The 20,867-nt window shown below is 44.9% G+C and overlaps 1 protein-coding gene across 3 annotated transcripts in view; it reads right to left on the reverse strand.

Annotated features, from left to right (window-relative positions):
* The window catches only part of LOC146164493 (receptor-type tyrosine-protein phosphatase F-like), a 49,216-nt gene that overhangs the window by 24,876 nt on the left and 3,473 nt on the right, over nucleotides 1-20,867 (reverse strand). For all 3 annotated transcript variants that reach the window (XM_083381400.1, XM_083381398.1, XM_083381399.1), the window contains exon 4: nucleotides 6,279-6,461. In XM_083381400.1, the coding sequence (XP_083237526.1) occupies nucleotides 6,279-6,461 (183 nt within the window). The remainder of the gene's footprint in view (nucleotides 1-6,278; nucleotides 6,462-20,867) is intronic.

Genomic DNA, 20,867 nt, shown 5'->3' on the forward strand with positions numbered 1-20,867 from the left:
TTAAAGGTCACGTTCGTCGAGTAGCTTTAAAATCGAAACTTGCAGCTCGTTGATTTTGAGTTCATATTTTCGCTCGTTAAGTTAGCGGTCTTGCCTCATGGGTAAACATCATTATTTTTTTATAACGCTTTCTAGCAAGCATTACGTCACGCAATGTACATCTAACCGGCATACTTTTATACAGTAAAAAAATTATTTGTATTTTACAGATGAAACCAGGTATAGTTGGATTTTCACATTAAGCATCAAACCGTTTGTTAAACTTTGGTTTTATTTGAAAATGATTATAAATCCTTTTTGAAAGGACTGTTCGATTTCTATATCGATCAAGGTACGTAATGTACTAATACGGCAAAACAATTAAGCAAAATAAAAGAAACGACTTTCATGGTATGACAATATACAATAGTATAGAAGCCTACGTGCTACATCGCACACACAATGTTACTAATAGGGAGTACAGACCGCACATACAACAAGGCCGATAAAACCCACGATACGAGTGTTTGTTTAACTATTGCGAACCTATTACGTAAGTGGAAATTTGGTGCCGCTCTTTTGGTGCCGAAATCACACCGCAACTAAGAATTAGACCTTGTGTATTGGGTACATGTCACCACGCCATGTTAACTACCACTTTGACCACGGTATGGCTTGGGGAAGTAGGAAAGGTTTTCGAGTTTTTTCTGGGTATACGCCCCCGGCATAACCGTGAAGAGGCACTTTGGTTGCTCCTTTCTCTTTTTTAAGTGTCGGCAGCTGGAACTGTCTCGACAGCGACGTCGGCGAAAAACAAAAAGGCACGGACGTCAAGGTAATTGCAAGGCGCTCGCAATAAACCTGACACTTGCCGTGGCCAGACTTTTCCGTTGTTTTTAGGTCGACAACTACGCAGGCTTATCGGAGTCACGATCGGAAGGTTCTTGGTAAAATGTGTGCACAGCTTCCAAACAGCCACCTAAGCGGCAAGGCACGTTCTCTTATCTTACTGTTTGATTGTCGTTCAGGCAACAGTTTGCATCTTTCTTCTTGAATATGGAAGAAGATTTTTTCATTTGCACAATTCTTATAAACATATTAAAAAGCCAAGAAACAATATCGAAATGCCCGTTGGAAAAATTTAGCAAATTTTACCGAATTTACAACGAGAAAGACTTGTGTTTAAATAAGGTCGTAAAGCGCGACTTTAAACAACAAATGATACTATATTATTATCGTATCATTGCTTAAACTAACTGACGCAAGACCCAAGCTAACTATATGTACCCCGGTATATATGTATTTAGTACGTCAAAGTCACCGGCGCCAAGCGAAAGTGATGGCTTAATAAAAAGACAAAGTGATAACTGAAACGAAATACGTCAATGTCAACGGTTAGGTGTAGTGTGGGGCAACCATGCAGACAGACGGTTTTATTAAATGATCACGACATTGACGCTGCAAGTTTGTGAGCGCGTATAAGTAGCAACATCATCTGCAAACCGTACTTTGAGCCTTAACGCCAAACAAAAGTAGGACCTTCACCCCATACAGCTCTGCACAACACGGTAAGCGATAAGCTAACGCCAGCTTCGGGACTGAAGTGAGCCGTCGCGATCGCTCAGTCACGTACGACTGCAAGCTTGTTTGGATACGACACACAAGGAAGCACATCGGGAAGCATAAGGCGGGGTCATGGGTGCAAAAGCTTAAGCAAAGTCGCTGGGGACCAGCTCGCTCGGGCATCGATCTGCTCGCTAAATGGCTGCGCTCGGGTCGCGGGAGAACAGATCGAAGAAACCCTGCGCCCGCGGCCCGGCGTGTCATTTGCCGAGAGCCGATTTGTCAGAAAATCGCATTAGTTCGACCGTCCGTTCAATCGAACCTAGTTGGTTGGTTGGCTGGCTGCTGGCAGACGGACTTTACACAGAAGAAGATTTATAACGAAAATATAACACAATGAAGCCGGTTTAAACGTTTATAATAGAAACTTCAACAACGTTTGGCAACCATGAAATCACAGTTTTCTACAAAGTATTTAAACTCGTCAGAATATACTTGGCTTTTACGCTTAAAGTTGCGTTCCTAACTGTGTTGTCTTTATTATAGTTTTATAGTAAGTGTCGTCCAAAAACATACGTGGTCAACTTACTGTAGTAATGCGCACAATACAACAGCTAAATATAAACAATTATACCACGTAAGAGCCGTGTGAGTAATGTACCAACTTGCAAATTTATCATTTGGTATGCGAAGTAAGTTATTTCAACAGTCAGAACCATACCATGCATCCTCCGGGCGTATTTAGCGTTCCCAAGATAAGAGCGATGTGGTGCGGCGGTAATGCACCGTAGATGGTAGGGCTGCGGGCAAAAGTCAAATCCCAGGGCTTACCGCCGCACCGCGAAATGGGTTTGGCTGGGCCGGTAATGAACGTCGCCCAACAGAGGTGGGGCAAATCGCGTGCAACCCCCTTTTGCCCGTTTGGTTGCGTTGGGCTGGTTTGGCAGTTGGAGCGCAATTTGTCGTTGGGCCATTATAATTATTTTTGATCACGGTTTAGCTTTGAAGAAAACTTTTAAGAAGACATTGCTGTGTGTATGTTGTATTAAGTTTAATGAAATTTTTAAATTAGGGCGCAACTAGTAAGGTTGGTGTTGTTACACTGTTATAAGGTTTTCATAAATAAATAAAAAATTGTTCACAAATATATGATAGTAATAGTTTTAATTTTGTGAACATTTGAATACTATGGCGTGCCATATTATACCACATCATTTGTTAAAAAAAGTAAATATTTAATTACGTGCAAGAACGTAGGCTACTGCCATTTGTTTAGGGGGCTATCTAACTGACAGATTGTAACGTTGAAAATACTCAGCCGCTTCGAAAACTTGCGTTAATTACACCCAACACACGGCGCATCTAAAGTGAAGGCTAAATTATGGTGGGTACCCAATTAGGGGCGAACACAAAACATTGGGTTACTCCCGTCAGGTGCCCATATATAGCCCCACCTTCGTGCATTGCTTCAACCCGGGGGGATTGACCCGCGCGTTTACAGTCAACAGTCGGCCTATGGCGCATGTGGTAAATATGGGGAAAAGATACTTATGTTAAGCTAAGAAGGATTGATTTTTTTTTCAGTCGGCCTGAACTGAAAAGCGCGATACTTGCGTTGCACTAGCATTTAAAATTTACAGTTGAATGTGATCTTTCGTTAAAATAATTATGAATATCGCAAGAAAAGATCTTGATATGCTGGTTTCAGCTGAATTTATCTTGCAAAAGGCAGAACAACTAAACCCTCAAAATCAACTGCACTCCATTATGGAACTGAAGACGTGGTTTTAAGCGATATACATTTTCCTTTTTAACCAAAAAGCAGATTCTACCCTGGTCTCATTTTACAATGTGCAAATCTCTCGGCTTTTAGTAGAAAAATAGGAGATCCTATATGTTTTCTTTGTTTTTTAACTGGTCTGTTTATCTAATTGGTAATAACATGTCTGTTTTTATTTAAGTAATTAACATATTGGGATCGACGTATAAAGGAAAAAGTGCGATGCCAGCATAGTAAGCAAATTTTTTTTGCACAGTGGTTTATTGTTAGCCATAAGTATCGCAGTTACTAATACGCACACCATCGGAACAAAATGTCAAAGTCAAACTGGAAGTGGTTTACATAGGCGCTCTACATGCCTAATTAAAAGCTCAAAGTACAAATTCGATCTTAAGAAAATGCCTTCCGCCTTGTGGGGTGCCGCAGACGCCGAGACTATGTTTGTGTGCAAAGCGGCTGCTGGCCGTTGCTATGCACGCGAGAAACTGGGGAGGGGACCACCATGTGGGCACGAAACGCGACCAGCAAGGGGGCAACACAAGGTCCGAGTAGTAATTGGCTTGTAACGAACGGAGACGGTTTCCTTTCGTGCTAAAAGCAGCATCAGTTTTAAATCGGCAGAGAGAACGCGGCTGATCGCATAGCAGGAGATAGCTGAAACTGGTTATCGCGGTGTCGTACTCGGGTGGATTTCGTGTCTAGTTTGTCGACATGCTTTGCGCAAATAACGAAAAGGCGTTGTCCCAACCGTTGCTAAAAATTAGCGAGGGAATTCATTTTTTTCGTTAACCACGAACACCGTAATAACGTTTTATAATAGATTTCGGGCGCATATATACATATTTGTTATATAACAGTGTTTCATTGCGCACTAGTGTGCTATTTACAAGTCAACATGACTATGCCCATAGCGAGCAATTATGAGTATATAACAGCTGGAAAATTTTAGAAAAACGTAATCGTAGGGAGCGGAAAATCTTAGCTGGGTCGCTGAGTCAACCATTAACGGCGTATATGACAGATGGGACTTCCAAAAACTGCCGTGTCTACCACAGCGTCTCCCTGAACGAGGCAAACTTTTGACCTGGCGCAGCACCGACCGTTGGATCTTCATGCAGCACTAAACACGGCGGGAATGGCAGCTGACGAAAGCGGTTCACGACCCCGTCGGTGGTCGGAGAGGATTAATTGCGAGACGCATCAACGCCGCTCGTGTGCAAACCTTAGGGGATATCAAGGCGGTAAATCTTGCCAGGAATCGCCGGGCGCCGAATGACGAATGCTATAGAGTGCAACAAACGCCCGAATTCATCCTCAGCGTTGTAAGACTGCGGACCACCCATTGGACTGGTGTTTTGTTGGCGAAGTTAATGCGTCTCATAAGTTAGTCGTTCCGTGATTGAGATTATCACCGGGGCCGATGCGTGGGAACAGGATGCGGCGTGATGCGGGAAGATTTAAGGGGGCAAACGGGGGTCGGTGGCAAAATCGTTTGGGTGAAATGTTATGACAAGCTCTTAAAACAATCCGTGATGGGATGGTTTGAAATGCTCGAAGGCAATGCGCATTACGTCAACGCGTCGATAACATTGCTTAACGAATCAACTGACCATTAAAACTTTGATGATCATGCCGGCTGATTTAATTAGTTAAGCTCCAAATTACAGAGCACAATTTACATTTTGATTTTTTATAAAGTGTTTCCGCATCAAACAGAACTTTAAATTTCGTTTGACAACCCAAAAAAGCGGCTGTACTGAAATGCAAGTCATTTTGAGTCAGCTAGTCAATATGCAATAACGAAAAGTTAAAATTTGCCAAAAATAACCAATCCGTCTTCCTATCTGTCGGCGACGCCATAAGTTAAAAGACGACAGCTGCATAAACACGTGTCCAGGCGATCGTCCGGTGCACGTTTGGCTCGCCGCACCAATCCCAAAAGAATTGAATCTAGTGAACTCGATTAAAATTTGACAATTAAAGGGGAGTTGATGGGTCGCGAGGTCAGAAACCCGACACTGATTTGGCAAAATAGAAGAGAAGCGAATGATGAAAAAGGAGAACTTTTAAAGTGAAGATATGTGTTCCGCCCCTCGACTTTTGATTCAATATTGGATTATAAAACGGCACACAAATGCAATGAAACGCGCTGGTTCAAAAAGTTCATCCAAGCCTAGTTTACCTGACTATAAACCTAAGGTATTCGTATATTGTTAATTAGAAATTGTGCTCTAAATATAAGGTCACGGCGACCAATAGCTTTTAACGTGTAGTTGACACACAGCGCGGTGTGAAATTCGCCAGCGGAAACCGCTGTGTTGTTGCCGCGAGACCGATGCGCATCGCGCGGGGGAGGGTTACAAATAGTGACGTAAATTCCGGGTAGAGACGAAAAGCGCCGCGGGACCAGCTCGTTCTCGCCTTTCGTAGAAAACGCGATTTCGCGCAAGATCGCCCGACCGAGCACTTGACCCTAGGTAAACCCGCGCGGCTTCTCACGACACGCCGTATCTTGCTGGAGGTTACTTGGTGTCATTGCTGTTTTTTATACAGGGAAATCTAGCTCACGAGAGACACTTTTTTCGGCAATTTGCTAGTAATTTATCTTATAGCCAAACCATGACAATTATGCACTTTTTTATCGCGCTCTTACTAATCTATTTTTCGTCATGTGCCCTTAAATTTTATAATTTCATTTTTTAACAATGTATTTTTAAAACAATCTTCCCGCTTGAAAGATCAATAATTTAAAAACTAACACTTCAAATTGCTACATTTTTGAATAATTATTTTGGACCTATAGATGTATAACTGCATACTAAACTGTTGGATTCCGGCGCAGTTGTTTGACAAACTAAAATCACACATTATTTAAACCTACATGTGCGCCTCGCCCATTTGTTAGGTAGCTTTCCTATTCACACTAAAAAAAGGTTAGAACTCTAATTTGTACTACCGTCATGCTGGAGGGCTGTGTGGCCTCCCTTCGTGTATATGGGAAGATGGTCCTTATACCAGGTGATAGTGGCCGGTGGATTTGCCTCCACGCCGCACTGAAGGGTGATGTCGCGAGTCAGTTCCACTGTGTCCACGGTCGGGTTGATCGCAATATGGGGAAATCCACGCGGCTTTGAATTTTCTGCAAGAAAAAAAAAATATAAACAAGACGCAATTTCGCACATGCACAGCCAATCGGGTAAATGCTTGCTAACAAATACTTTCGGGTTTATGCTTTTTCCTATCAACGTTGCTTGGAGTTTGGTTTCTCATCGAGGGATGTCAATCCCGGGTAAATGTGCGGCCATCTTAAAAGTGTATAACTAACATAGAGCGATATTACTCTGCCCGGTGCTACGACACGATTATCTGTTTACATAGGTCAGAGGCTTAGAGCGAAACCCGACGATAACAAGCAGCGTGTCAACGGATCGCGGCCCAGTTTTAGAGACTTAAAAAAATAACTTCGCAGGCTGTACGACGACGGACGAGCAAACTAAATCCCGCGGGGGGTGGTGGAATACTGACAAATCCCATTTGCGCAGCGTTCTGTCCGCGCCAGGAACCGGTTCCCCTGGGCGCGATAATTTGAAGAAGTTTTACGCTGCGCACGAGCCAAATTGATTAAGGGACATTTTGCAGGCAGTTAATGCGAACGACCTGCGACTTGGATGCGCTTGGCCATTGGCTAGTGACAGATATGAGTGCTGGGTGTATTTTGAGATCTGCAAATGGTTGTTATGACGTTTTGGGAGACATAGGCGTGCATTATTTATGAATTTGTTAGTTATAGTACATTTTCAATAATTATAACACGACACCGTATTTGAATCTTTGTTATTCACGCAATTACTCAGCATTCAATGTTCAGCGTTGAAACTCCATATTGCAGCACATGCGTTCTACAACGCTCAACGTTAAACATTAAACAAGAAACGCAAAGCAGTCGCGTAAATCCACTACGGTTGTATTTCACAGTAAGTTAAAACAGATTTCCTATAATTCCATGCGAAACCCGACACCAGAACCAACCAAATCCTTTTTGCAAACAACGTTTAGAAGGCCGATTGAAGAAGTCGACCGGTCAGCTATTGTTTGGCGCGTCTAGCCATAAATCCTATGGCAAGATAGAGGCGGTGGGGAGGCGTACTGCAATACGATACAGGGACAAACTTTAGTTGGATGCTTTTGGTGCGAAGCGATTCAATTGCGGTCAAAGGTGGGTAAAGCGGGATTACGAGATCAGCAAACCGATTGTTCACATTTATACTTTCGGGATAACGCATAACGTGAAGTAAATTGGATTTCGATCTGTTTTTTTATTAGTTTATTTACTCAACTTTAAATACTTTGTCATCGTGACTCAACGGACACGGCGTGATTTTGTTTTCGTTAGCTTTGTGCGCCGAGAAACGCATGGGGCGGCGTCCGACATGGGAGAGTGGCAGTTGCGTATAGCGAGCACGGAGCGAGCAAGTCGAACGTCGGGTCGCGGATGCCAGTCAGAACGCAAAGAGCATGACACGCGGCAGCGGCCCGAAAAATCGCGAGCGCCTTTGACACACGGCAAGGTTCAGCTGGCGGACTTGACACAGGGGTCGTTTGATGTGCTACTGCCGACCATCTTTGGAGATATTTTCCCAGGGTTTGCAACTGCAAGCATATATTAACGGCGTCCGGGGTCGGATACCTTGGCCGCCGTAAGGTGACACCTTCTCGGCCTGTCAGCCGGTAATTATTGCAATTGCGAACGAGGGAAAATCGCGGTGTTGCCACCCACGCGTTACTACTGGGTACTGGGCAGCAGCTTTCCGGTAGGATGTTAAGGAAGTAACTGCTTCTGCATGCAAGAATCGGTTTCCGATAGACACAACGGGGCAACAACCTGTGGCAATGGCCACCCACGAGCGTCACATATTTTTAATGAGCTTGCCATTTTTTTGAAGAGTAATAGGAAGTAAAGCCCTCGAAACCAGGGGGTTGACTAAACGCAAAGTCAATTTCGCTAGAGGCGGAAGACGCCAGATCTACTTCCAACGGACGGTCGAGTTGGCTGTTGTAAGTCGGTACGATCACTTGCATGTAATTTGTGCAATACGTGACAGATATACACTTGAACATGCGGTTCCAGCCGTAAAAAACGCGACAACGAGATGTCAGACGTTGCAACATAAAAAATGTCCCTTTTATTGTCAACGTTTGTCAAGTCTTGAGGTGGTTCATTGACGATTACATCTCGAATTTAGAAAAACGCGATTGATGGTCAACTTCAGAAGCCATATAAAGCGTAGGCGTACCTCGAACTGTAATCCAGCAACCTATATCGAGAGCTGTCAATCCCGCATGAAATGCTATGAAAATCGCACCGATTTTGGCACCAAAAATAGCCATAGTCGTCAAAAGGGATAAAGATCACGCCAAATCCATATTTTCATTGAAATTACCCTGTCAAGCAATAAAGGCCACGCAAGACCGACAGTATATCGCGAAAATTCGAAAAGTCGCTGACACACGCAGCATTGGGCGTCACGTGACAAGGGGATGGCCAATCGGCAGCGTTGGACGATTTGGCGAAAGACGACAGTTCAACTGATCGACACATGGAAGCGAGGTGGTCGTGTCGCGGAGTAAGGTGGGTGGTAACAGTTGGGGCTACGAAAATAGCGCCTGCGGTGAAAGGGGGTGTTGACGGTTGGCGTTGGCATGGCGACGTGACAAAACGCGGACCCAAATATTTGCCAAGTTCAAAGTTCCCTTCCTGTGTTGCCGCCTGAGGTTATTATTAAACGGTTCGACAGACGTAGAACACAGTGCTCAAATCTTTTGGGGAGAAATGTGGCATTTTAAAAGAGTTATTTTCAAACAAAAGTGATTTATGCGTGTTTTACGAGTTGCCAAAAGATTTTGCACGGAACGGGTGTGGCTCATTTCGTCACGGGTATCGATAACGTTGCAGCTGTGTGTAAAAAAATGTTATAGAACAGTGGTTCTTAACCTTTTTAGCTTACGGACCGGTGAAATTTCAAAACAAATTTTGCGGACCGGTGGACCTTTAAAAATCAAAATCAACCCAAAATGTAATTACGACAAAAGTATGCACCTTAAAAGCAAAGACTGGAAACTTCAATTAAATTAGCAAATCTGCTGTCTTTCTTATATCATACGTGGTATACGAAAGTTTTTCACACACAACTATAAGACTTCAACGACGTGTAGCCTACTTATATACAGTTGGGCACAACACTGGGCATTGTAACCTAAAGTTCAGCCCAAAGTAGACAATTAACTTTATGTTACGCCACAATACTGCAAATTACGGAACTGGCGAAGTTCTTAATTTGGTGAACAAGCTTTTAACATCTTGCATTTTGCAATTGAGATATAAAATTGTAATATATTTGGCGGACCGGCACCGGTCCGCGGACCGGCGGTTGAGAACCACTGTTATAGAAGACCCACAGAGTTTTGGCATCTCGGGCAAGATTAGGTACATTTCAAAATGCTTCATTGTAGAGCAAAGTTTGCATTTGAGTAATATCTATGACATTATCCGGTTCATCACTTTGTTATCAATGTAAAACAACATTGTTTTTCGGCGAACATTTGCAGTACGAAATGACACGAAGATAATTCCGACCAACAATGTTAATGTGGAATATCTCAAACCAAACAGGTTCACTAAAAAAAAAAAATGCGAATCGTACTTGGCTTCATTCTGTCGGCTTCATATTGGCTGCCAGCGTGGCAATAGGCAGAACCTGCCATTTTCTCCACGTTTAAACCGCATTGGCTGCTTGTTGTCTTGTTTGCAATCGCTTTGACTACCGACAGACCACAAAGCCGTGTTTTTGGCCAACAGCTTATCTCAGGAATTACACGGGATTTATCCACGACGCCATAATGCATTACAACATCGGCGCACACAGGCCAGATGACTTTCCGCGCATCGAGACCACGAAATAACGACGTCATCGAAAAACGTTATTTTTGCGACAAAAGGCCGCGGCATCTGCGGTGCTAATCAAAACAGGATCTTCGCTTTTGGTCCCTTTCAAATTCGAGATCAGTTTGTTTTCTCGTGCTGCCTTGCTCTCTGAAGTCCAACGCTGGAAGAATACCAAAGTCGTGATTGTTGACGCGGGTTTACGTTGTCAGTTGCCCCGCCAACGATGGTTTTGCGGCTCGTATTTTTAGGACTAAGTGACGTGGATCAAAGCGTACACCGCGCGATTATGCTGGATATTCTTTGGAGGAATCTTAGTTTTATGATTAATCGTCATATTTGTTTGCCGGGTTCAAGATTTCTATTTAAAAAAAAACTCGCTATAACGGGTTTAAAAGCTCAGCTCAGCATAGCGCTTCAACCGGATTTGAACAAGCACACACAATTGGCTATATTTGCGGAATGGATAAAAAGAGCAATTTCTTTTTCGGCGGTGAATAGTTCTATTTAATCGAATTGAAAATTCGCCATGTCATCTCAGCCAATGTGGGAAAGTATGTTAAAAAATCTAGCCTTCCGCTATTCATGTGTCTATACCCCAGCGTCGTGTGATTCAGATCGAATTAAATTTAAAACAAAGGCAAGCGGCGAGCGAAATTGGCAAATACGTCCGCTCCCAGGCATATAGCCTTTCAACTTTTCCAAAACAACACGTACAGCGACGAGCACACGGGACCAACGCTTTAATACACAAAAGGCAAGTTCCGAGGGTCGAAAAGTTGCACAACAGAAGGGTTGGGAAAATAGGAAGATTGTTTTTTTCACGCGCAACAAAATTAGCCGTAAAATGCTCTGTGAATAAATGAACAGCTATTTCTGCATTGATGTCATATATAGCCAGTACAAATTACTACAGTCACACAGCGGATTTAATTAATAGGTATAAGTCATTTTTCAGACTTGCTCGCGCGAAGTGCTTGGCCGAAAGAGACTGGCCGATGGGCATTGCGTAACACCAAACTGTGGCACTAGAATATATTACTGAATTTAATTGTGACCGTCGTCGAGGTAATTTAAGTCTCAGACCATTATAGCATTCGACTGTGAGCGACTGTCAGGAATTGTCACATGATTCCGATTTAACACCAAAACGTGAAATTATGCAAAACGAATTTCAGAAATTTGCCCAAAATCTGGGTGGGGAGGAGAAGAAGACATCAATGGTATTTTAGAATATAAATGGCTTAAAGGCACATTTAGCATTGCTTGGTACATTGGGTAGCTTGAAGAACAATGCTACAATTCCTGGATTATCGGGTTGTGTCTGAGAAAATTTCCACCGAGGTAAGACAAAAGAGTTCGCACAGAGCATTTTAGCCGACTGCCTTCCAGACAAATGTAACACGGCACTGGCCAAATTTGGTAAAGGATCAAGGCGCCTTTCTGCAGGCGGAATACCTGGCTTATCGGTGACCAGATCGGGGCGCGACTTGGCGGGCTTAAAGATCAGTATCTTGACTAGTCGAGCCAGGCAGTGGCATCGCGACAGGTAGCTCGCCTTAAACGTATAAGTCCCGTAGATCAATCTGGGCGGGTGTGGGTCAAACGTGCAACGCCGACTCTGGATACACAATGAGTGGGGCAAGCATTTGCGCAAACACACCCAGCCACGTCATCAGCTTTTAATAGAAAACTAAAGAAGGTGACAGGGAATCTAGGTTGGGCAAGACAGAAAACGAAAGTAGAAGATTATGCTTCTAATGTTAGGCACAATGATGAAATATTTAGGTGAATCATTTGTGGTATTAAAATGGCTGCATTTCAGCAGTATATATTATGTAATAGAGCTGCCATAATCATTCCTTAATTCCGCGAATTTGCTTAGCGGCCGATGGCCTGAATTCGAGTGCGTGTTGCTGCGAAGATGAGAGGGGTCTGGGTGACTGGATAACGCCTAACGCTCGGCCATTGTCGACTGTCACGCGAGCCTCCAGCATCGTCGGCTTCTTGAATGGGTGCGGGCGCGAGACGACCGGCGTTGAGTCAACAGTCCCCGCAGTCTGACCGCGATTTGGCGACAACACACTACATCGCGCCCTGTTCGATCAAAACCGGCGACCGACCCGTGGCCCAACGATGACTTTGTCAAGTGCTGGCGGAGTTAAATGGCGTGCTGTGTCCCGCAGTGGTGTTTAACGACGGTGATGGGTGGGATTGGGCCGTGCTTGCTCTCGAACTCAAACTGGGCGTTTTTATCGGCTTCTTTGCTAACTTTTTGTGGCATGTTTAAATCCGACATACCGATGTCTTGATTAATTGGGTATGCCTACACTTATCAAAGCACAGCATATTGTAGCTTGGCCATCAAAGAAAAAAAACGCCCGATATTAAATCAGGTCATACACAAGTATGTATTTTAAAATGAGCAAATCACAGTTAAAAAATTGTTCATTTTTTTTGCATCATACGGAATCGAAGTACAAAAAAGGCAATGCGTCTGGGTTTTATCCAATTACAGGTCACTTAGTCAGACAGTTTACAATGATTTATTTATTGCGGATCGGGTGTATTTAGGCGTTCGAAAAAGGGACGGAGCGGTAGCAAAATGGGTCAAACCGTATTGAATCAACGGCAATAAATCGCTTAAGATTTCAATCAGAAAACATCGAAATAACCGTTTCTCCCTCCTAAACGACCTTCGGTGCCACGACATTCAAAACGGCCATCTCTAAATGGATAAATAATGCTTTGGAAAGAGTAACTTCGAAAAACTAATACAGATTTATGTCAATCCAATCACAGGGTACTTTAATCTGTTTTCCGAAGTAATCCCATCCACAACATCCCTTTAAAATTCAGATTTGAAGTTAAATTCAGATTTGAAGTGGAGTTTAAACAGCGTGAGCGCAACGTTTTGATATGCAAGGCTAAGGGGCAGCACTGACACTTGGCATGAATCACAGCAGTTACACAGCTCACGGGGTTATTGCGATCACTGTCCTGAGCGGGCACTTAGCGCACTTACATCCGTATACCGAGGGCGCGGCTATATCGGGAAGCGATTAGAGGAAAGCGGGAAGCAATTGGGCGCGCACATTGAGCACCAAATGGTGCGTAAACCGCTCCCGCTTGCAATGCTGTATGATAAGTTGATCTCTACTGATGTCGCTAGCCCTTTGTTTCTTGGTTCGCTTCGGCCAAGGTAAGCGATGATGACCGTAATAACGTTGATATTGTCTTGGGCCGGCCTAAATGGCACCGAAACTTGGGTTAAGATGAAAGGGGCCCAACGCACAATGAGTCATTTCTCGGCTCGATTCGCAACGTGTAAACCAACACATACCAGCGGAGATGGTTATAGTAATGACGGCAACTTGACGCAGCAAAACGGTCTTCGTATGGACTGCGACGCGCCTTGAATGCAGGTTTAGACGAAACTTGAGACGAACATCGATACAGCCTAAACGAACTACGCGGAATCATTTAAAGGGTTGTTGGATGTGCGTAAGGACTCGTGTCTCCACGAAACTCAAGTCGTTTTCGTCTTTGGGTCGCATCACGCCGACACAGGTTTTCAGGAGCTACAACAGGCGGTGTCATGTGTTTAGGAACCGCCTTTAAAAAATCCAATTGTAAGGCGTCCGTTTCAAAATCGAGAGTTCCAAATAAAACAGACCGGGCGTTCGCCTTCCAATATGAAGCAATTAATTGCGCTTTTCAAAAGGCTTTCGGTCTAACGCTATCGTACGCTTTGCTCAGGCCTTCGCCAGCAAAGTCGCGCTCGTGTCTTTTCACTTGTAGCGTGACCGGTGCAGGCACAAAGGCAAGAGATATTGGACACGCCCGGTCCGAGCGTCAAACGGTGACAAAAGGAGCGGCGCGGGATTGTGTTGACGCGTCGTGTCGGTCAATCAATATTAAACGGCTCTATGGCCCATCTGAGACAGAGTGCAGCGTGACGGCTTTAGAAATCGGCACCAATGATTGCAACGGACTAGTCGTGGAAATGTTTACGGGCGACTGGTGATTGGGCGTTCGCGATGGAAGCTGGCGTCAGTCGAACTCGCTTGGCGCAGCAAAACAAGGCAATAAAAGCTCGACAATAAGCGCAAGGTCGCGCTTCGGCTAACTGATGCACTTTTTACAAGCGCAAAACAAAAACACATTGACAACAGCTGAGCGTGCGCTTTTCCAAATCGGGCAACGTATCTTCCGCAGCGGGTGGCTTTGGCGTCCCGCAGGCGCGCAAATGGATTTGACGCGATTTTACAAGCGGCCTGTTCCCGTCGCCATTAAGAGAACTCGGTCGTAAAAAGATCGGCTGTTAACCCTGGTGCAGACACGGGGCTTTGTATCCGAAACTGCAAATCCAATAACTCCAGTTGGGGCTCAAAAAGAGATAAAGGAGAATCGTGAGAGTTGTATACATAAGGAGAGAGTGAGATAAGGCATTCCGACATGATTTAGCAACTGATGTAACGGCAGATTCTCTCGATTCGCATTTACCATCCCAGCCGGCCTGTCGAACCCTGACAAATGGCCCGTAAACGACGAACGGGCGCGATTTCAATCTCTATTTGGCTCGGTGTACAGTCAACAGTCGTATTTGTCGTCGAGCGCGGTTAAGACCGTGTAAAACCGACGAGTGGCGAAACTCGGGTAGTTATACCGCCACTACTGCGTTCCAAACGTTGCTTTGGTTTCCTTCCCTTGGTAGGCCGCTAAGTGTTCGTCCGAAGAGATTTCTACACTGGCGTAGAGAGAGAAAAGACCTAGGGGCGGTTGCTGGGGTGTCGACTGTAGCCTGCAGGACCTAAGCTTTGTACAAGTGTCCCTATCGCGTAGTAATAACAACACGTCGCCGGCGTGAAGGATCACAGTTGTGCGCAAGGAAAAATGCGCTTCGGTGCAGCAAAGAGAGCTCGTCAAAGATGAAGAGACGACGACGATCCCCTACTGTTTATAAACAACGCCCAGCGACGAAAGGGCCGGAATAGAGTTGTAGAAGGGTCAAGGTTAATAGCGTTTAACAAGATTAGGGAGTAATTTGATGCGCGGCTGACTGCCTACTCCGTCGGGAGTGGTCAATTTTGAAAGGGGCGACCGAGCTTCGTAACAGCTCAGAGATCACAATTTTAAGGTACCTCACAACAAATGCGTGGAACTAATAGGCGGGAAATTTTCCATACCGGCTATATTCAAATTTACCGTTTCGACGCACGTATCATCACTTATTCCTCAATCGGATCAAAACGATGGAGCACAATGGTTGAAAGCTGTAGTAAAACCAATATCAAAGCCCATATAGAAGGAGGTGTCATTTCGTACATTTTAAATATCTCTTATTAATTTTAGTCCGGGAGTGGTTAAGTTATTATGTTGACTGTGGTGAAAATGAATAAAGAGATTTTCGAAACGTTCATAATGATATTTACTATCTATGGGCTTGGATCTAAACAAATTCCGTAAAGCCACATCCGAAAGTGAGCGATTGACCTAAAACCTTGAAGCCGTTCCAACGCAGATTTCAGGTCGCTTTGGTTGGCAAATCGATGGAACCGTTTGGCATCACAATCGATCGGGAAAACAAGGCTGACGCACGGCGGCCGCAATCAAATTAGCCGCCGAGCTGAAATCGCCGCCGATCAATTTGTTTTCCGGCGCCGCTGGGAATTTTTTGAAAGTCGGCGAAGTTGGCCGGGCCGAGCCCCATATGTCTCGCGCACGAAACTGGGCCGAATCCACGACTGGGAAAAGCAAACACGGTTAACGGCGTGAGGCCACGGAGTCACGCAGCACCCAGACTTGCAGCCAGGTCCAATGGCAACACAAACAGACGACGGGCGGCGTGATTGACTTTTCTCGCGATGTATGCCATTGCACAAGTGCAAATTCACAAGGCGGTTTTGGAACAAGGTATGGTTTAACTGGCAATTTTCGATATTTTTCTTGCACTTTAAAGCAGCTCCAAACTGGTAACAATGCGTCGTAAACCAATAGGTAATAAACCGCGTGAATTTAGAAAAAAATATCGAAACTTGATAATGAATTGCAAGGCCAAAAAGGCCGAGTAGATTGGAATCAACTTGTTATTAAGACGTTACGATACTAGCTTGTATCATCGTCAGTTATTGTGACTGAGAAGTAATTCAAAATATCGAATCTAATGTTAATGTTCGGACAGTATATTATGCTAATCAACAGCACACCACTAAAACGAGAAGGTGCTGCAATATTTACAGAAGTTGCAGCAATATCACAGTCAAAAAGATTGACACGGGCCGTGTCGCATTTTCCGCCTTGCCATTTGCATTTAGCCAAACTTGAGCAGGTGTACCATCTGCCCTTAATCGCATTTCGCCCGGGACCAAGACTCATCATTTAACGTCGCGCGTCCCGCCGCGGTCTTGCAGCTTTGGCGACACCCGCGCCTCCCAGCGACCCGAGTGAAGATGGCAGGAGGCCGTTCTGTTCGGCAACATGAAAGGCCGACGGGCGGTGCTCGATATATATTTATGTAGCCGAAGCTAATTCGCGTCCCCGGGAGACGAATAATCCCAGGAGAACTATGATTTTAACGCGAGCAGCGACGCGACGGCGGAACCACCACTTGGCCCTTTTTCTCACTCACTTGCTTGCTTGATTGCTAAAATCGGCCATGCCGCGGCAATCCTGCAAAGATCGGAGACGCGGGCGCCCAATTAATTTGGTGTTCGTATCGGTTGCATATATAACATACATTAAAAGGATACGTCACAACGTTGATATTGGAGAACCATTAATTTGCGTTGATTCTGATACAAATGATTTCTTCCAAACACAGTGCACAGGGTTTCACATCTATTATACGAACTTACGCTTCGATATGCGACATGCAGGTTATGTTGACCGGCCAAGTGGGCAACAGAATAATGTAAGTTTCGTCCGAGCTTTGTTCAACTTAAAGCTGCTTTGGCATATTTCACCAATAAGCACCAGGCTTACCCGACGCTAAGTAGTAACTTTATCGCGTAGGCGTTTAATCCGGCTCGCCAACGTTATGGCGGTGCGCAGGGCTCGGGGGCGACAACCGTACAGCATAGAGTGGATTTTTCGACACCTATCCGAAACCTTGGCGCCAACCCTGGAGACCTGGCAATTGTTAAACAAGGGTCTGTGGGATAGGCGGTCAACCGCATACTACGACTGGGCTAGGGGTTAAACGCAAAGAGACGGTTTTTATTTAAGCCCGCTACGCTACGAGGCACGCAAGGTCGCTCGCCAATTGCGGGCCATTAGTAGGGCTTAGCCCAAACAATCAACAGAGCCCCTTGGATTAAGTAACCACAAGCGGAAAGCAGCACGCCGGCAATTAGACGTGTTTCGATATCCAAGAATGGGCAATCTTTCTAGCGGTTGAAAACCGAGACTTTCTTTGTGAAACGGAAAACAGTACCTTATTTCAAGCAGTTTTGCACACACGCTGTCTTATTTTGTCTCTGTAACCAGACACTTTTTAGAGTCGGGGTAATACAGGCGAAACAGATGGTCTGCAGGAATTTTTTTAGGCAGGCATTTGTAAAGTTTTAGTGTCTGGTTAGCCATTACCAGTTAGCAGAAAATAAGACAGGCTAACAAAGGGTATGACCAGACACAGAGGTGAAGTGATACCTGAAACGCAAATCTGCATAAATAGTAACGCAAACACCTTAAACCCTCCGACGGTAGTTTACACTAAAGCAGTCGAAAGGAGGGCCGTCACCAGTTTAAGGGACGCTACGATAAGCAAACACAAAAGGCGAAGGCTCAGCCGCGAGTTTTGATCGAAAAAAAGAAACAGGAAAAAGAGAGAGGGCGAGAGAGACTGGCCAGCCCGAAGTCCTATGTGCCGCGGTGACAACTGGAGACTAGTCACGCACCGAGTCAAACAATGTGTGTAAATAGGCCAACTGAAATTGGGCACGGCAAAGTGGGATCGGCGACAGAAGGCAAGATTCGGTGACTATCTGACATCGATAGGAATAGTTTGTTCAGTTTACCGCCTTATGCCTACTCGTGACGAAATGTACAATGCTATGGTTCGCAAAGAGTATCCCACTATTATAATTTTGTTGGCAACATATTCCTTAGTTATTTTAATTTAAAACAATGTCTTAATTTAAACAAGGAAAATATTCTAACTATATTAACATAACCTAGAGCAAAACACATTCTCTAAGTCTAGACTGTTCCAATATTATTATAAAATAATTTAAATTGATTAAAAGATTCGACAAAACATCATAAACGTTGAATTGGAAAGGGCAATCCTTCACTTGATCGCTGTCATTTGTAACAATTATAATTGGTGATTGCCCATCCCCACCAGGTAAAATTGGTTGACAATGACAGCAATAATTATTGTTCACGTCCTTGGGCAAAAAACATCCGAGTGTATTTTTACCAACGACGTAACCATTGTTACACCGGATGAAGCTCTAGAGAGGGCGACAGGCAAGTTTGATTAAGTCACCGCAGACCCAAACAGACGGGTCACGATTCGCAAAAGGCAGCAATTTGGAGCGATGGGATTTTCGGATCAGTGATCAGCCAACAAGAGGCCTGTTACTAGCGCCATTGCTTGCAGACACACAAGACATAAACGACCCCCCTTGATAGACAAAGCGACCCCATCTGGTTTGGACGGCAAATTACACGGTTCCGGGTCAGCTGGCGTTCCCACGGCCAAAGCGGCAGTAGGTTCCGATTAGGGTTGGGGCTTTCGTTGGAGACAATGGAAACCCTGATTTGCGCAGGAAGGGTAACAATCAAATAAGGCGGTCGTGATCGCAGAGTAGCTGTTTTCGTTTTTAGTTCAATGGCGGCCAACGATTTTAAGCCACCTTTTCAACTGAAAGGTGGTTAAGCGAAAGCAATCGCAAGCAATTTTACTCTGTACGTCAGTATCTTAGATGCGATTGGACCACGGAGTGAAATGTGAACACTGTACGACGAAACGCGGTCGATGTGAATTCCTTCGGACAAACAGATTACCCATTTAAATCGGAAATTACGCAACAAGGAGCTTGGCCGATCAAATACCAAGTGACTCACTCGGGTGGGCGACTGGTTGGTATAAACGCGCCCCCCCTATACTGGCTTAGATGGACGATCCGCGAGCTAAGGACGATAAAAGAACGGGGGCGTTCCTCATCGCTAACGGATAATGACTGGATTCCTCGGCAAAAAACGATAATCATACAAGAATTCCAGCGATAAACCGGGCTGACAGCGGTGACTCGTGGTGGTGTCGGGTGGTGAGTGGGTTGTAGCGACACAAAAGCGCACCAAGAATTTTTTGCTTCGCTAGCAATTAACCGTTTCGTTAGCGATTATTAACAGCTCGGTTTCGACAAAAACGGTCAACTGTTGTGAGCCTGTTATCTGTCGGTGCGCAACTATAATGAGCTGTGTTTTACCACAGCCCCGTTGTTTATCCGTACCCCTGCCACGCGGTGTGCAAGCTGACACCATTTGAAATTAAAAGAAAGATTTCAAAAGGCGTCTTACAACTGTACCGTTAGCATTCCAAGTAAAACTTTCAATGGACGGTTTATGTATCTTCGAGAGTAACAAAGCGCAACAATCGCATTCTCCGGGAAGTTGTTCGAAAGCGAAAGGCCTCACTCAATCGAAGAGCCACTCAACAAAACGTAAATCGGCACGTCGGAGGCCAATTTCCGGCCCGACAGTATACAAGTCTAGCCCGAACAAGCAGCACCTGAATTCACGTGGCGGTAACCCCAGCACGCAGCCTTTGTGAATCGCCTGGCGGAATGCAGGCAAAACAATGCGTGCCAGCAGTACACAACCACTGGTTGTTGTTTTTTCGTTTTGTGCGCCGTCCCTAATCCGATCGACAAAGAGGCTGTTCGACCGCCCGCCTTCCACTGGGCCACCGCCTCAGCGGGAAGTGTACCGGTTGGCAACCGTCCGTCATATAGTTGCGTATATGCGAGGGTGTGTGGCGTTCCAGATCGCCACTTGACGTGTACACGAAAAACATCCGCAAAAACACGAGGGCGACTCTTCCCAACCGATCCGTCATAACACAGCTGCGCACATCTTCGCCGGGGTCGGTTTCTGTTACAACACGCCGGGCAAAAGGCCATGGGAAAATTGCCCCGGTAGAATCCTGATTACATTAAATGTGGAAAATGCCGGCGCTTGACAGGTGATGTCGCTTCAAATTAACCTGATTCACAAAACAAAAGTAGATGCGATTGCGACGCGTGTGACAAATATGATCGTTTTTCTTAGGTTTACAAACATGTTCCCATGTGTCCGATATGCGGCCTAGTACTTGTCTTACGTACCACCGTCAAGAAGGGCCAGCAGTATTTTATCATTGTTTAGACGGCGTCTTTAAAGAGACTTTGATACGGTTTTATACACTACTTTGACATTCGTTTTAATCAGCTTGCAAATCGAGAGGTACTTTTGTTTGTACGAAATGACTAAGCTAGGATGACTGCACGTTTGAGTTCCGCGACGATGGCCGTGCATAGTAATTGGCGGCTTGTCTTTATACACGGTGTTAGCGCCGCGCCATGTACCAAATTGGGAGAGGGTTCGCATTACGTAATG

Source organism: Ascidiella aspersa, chromosome 2, assembly GCF_963924565.1.
Source record: "Ascidiella aspersa chromosome 2, kaAscAspe10.2, whole genome shotgun sequence".
NCBI lineage: Eukaryota > Metazoa > Chordata > Ascidiacea > Phlebobranchia > Ascidiidae > Ascidiella > Ascidiella aspersa.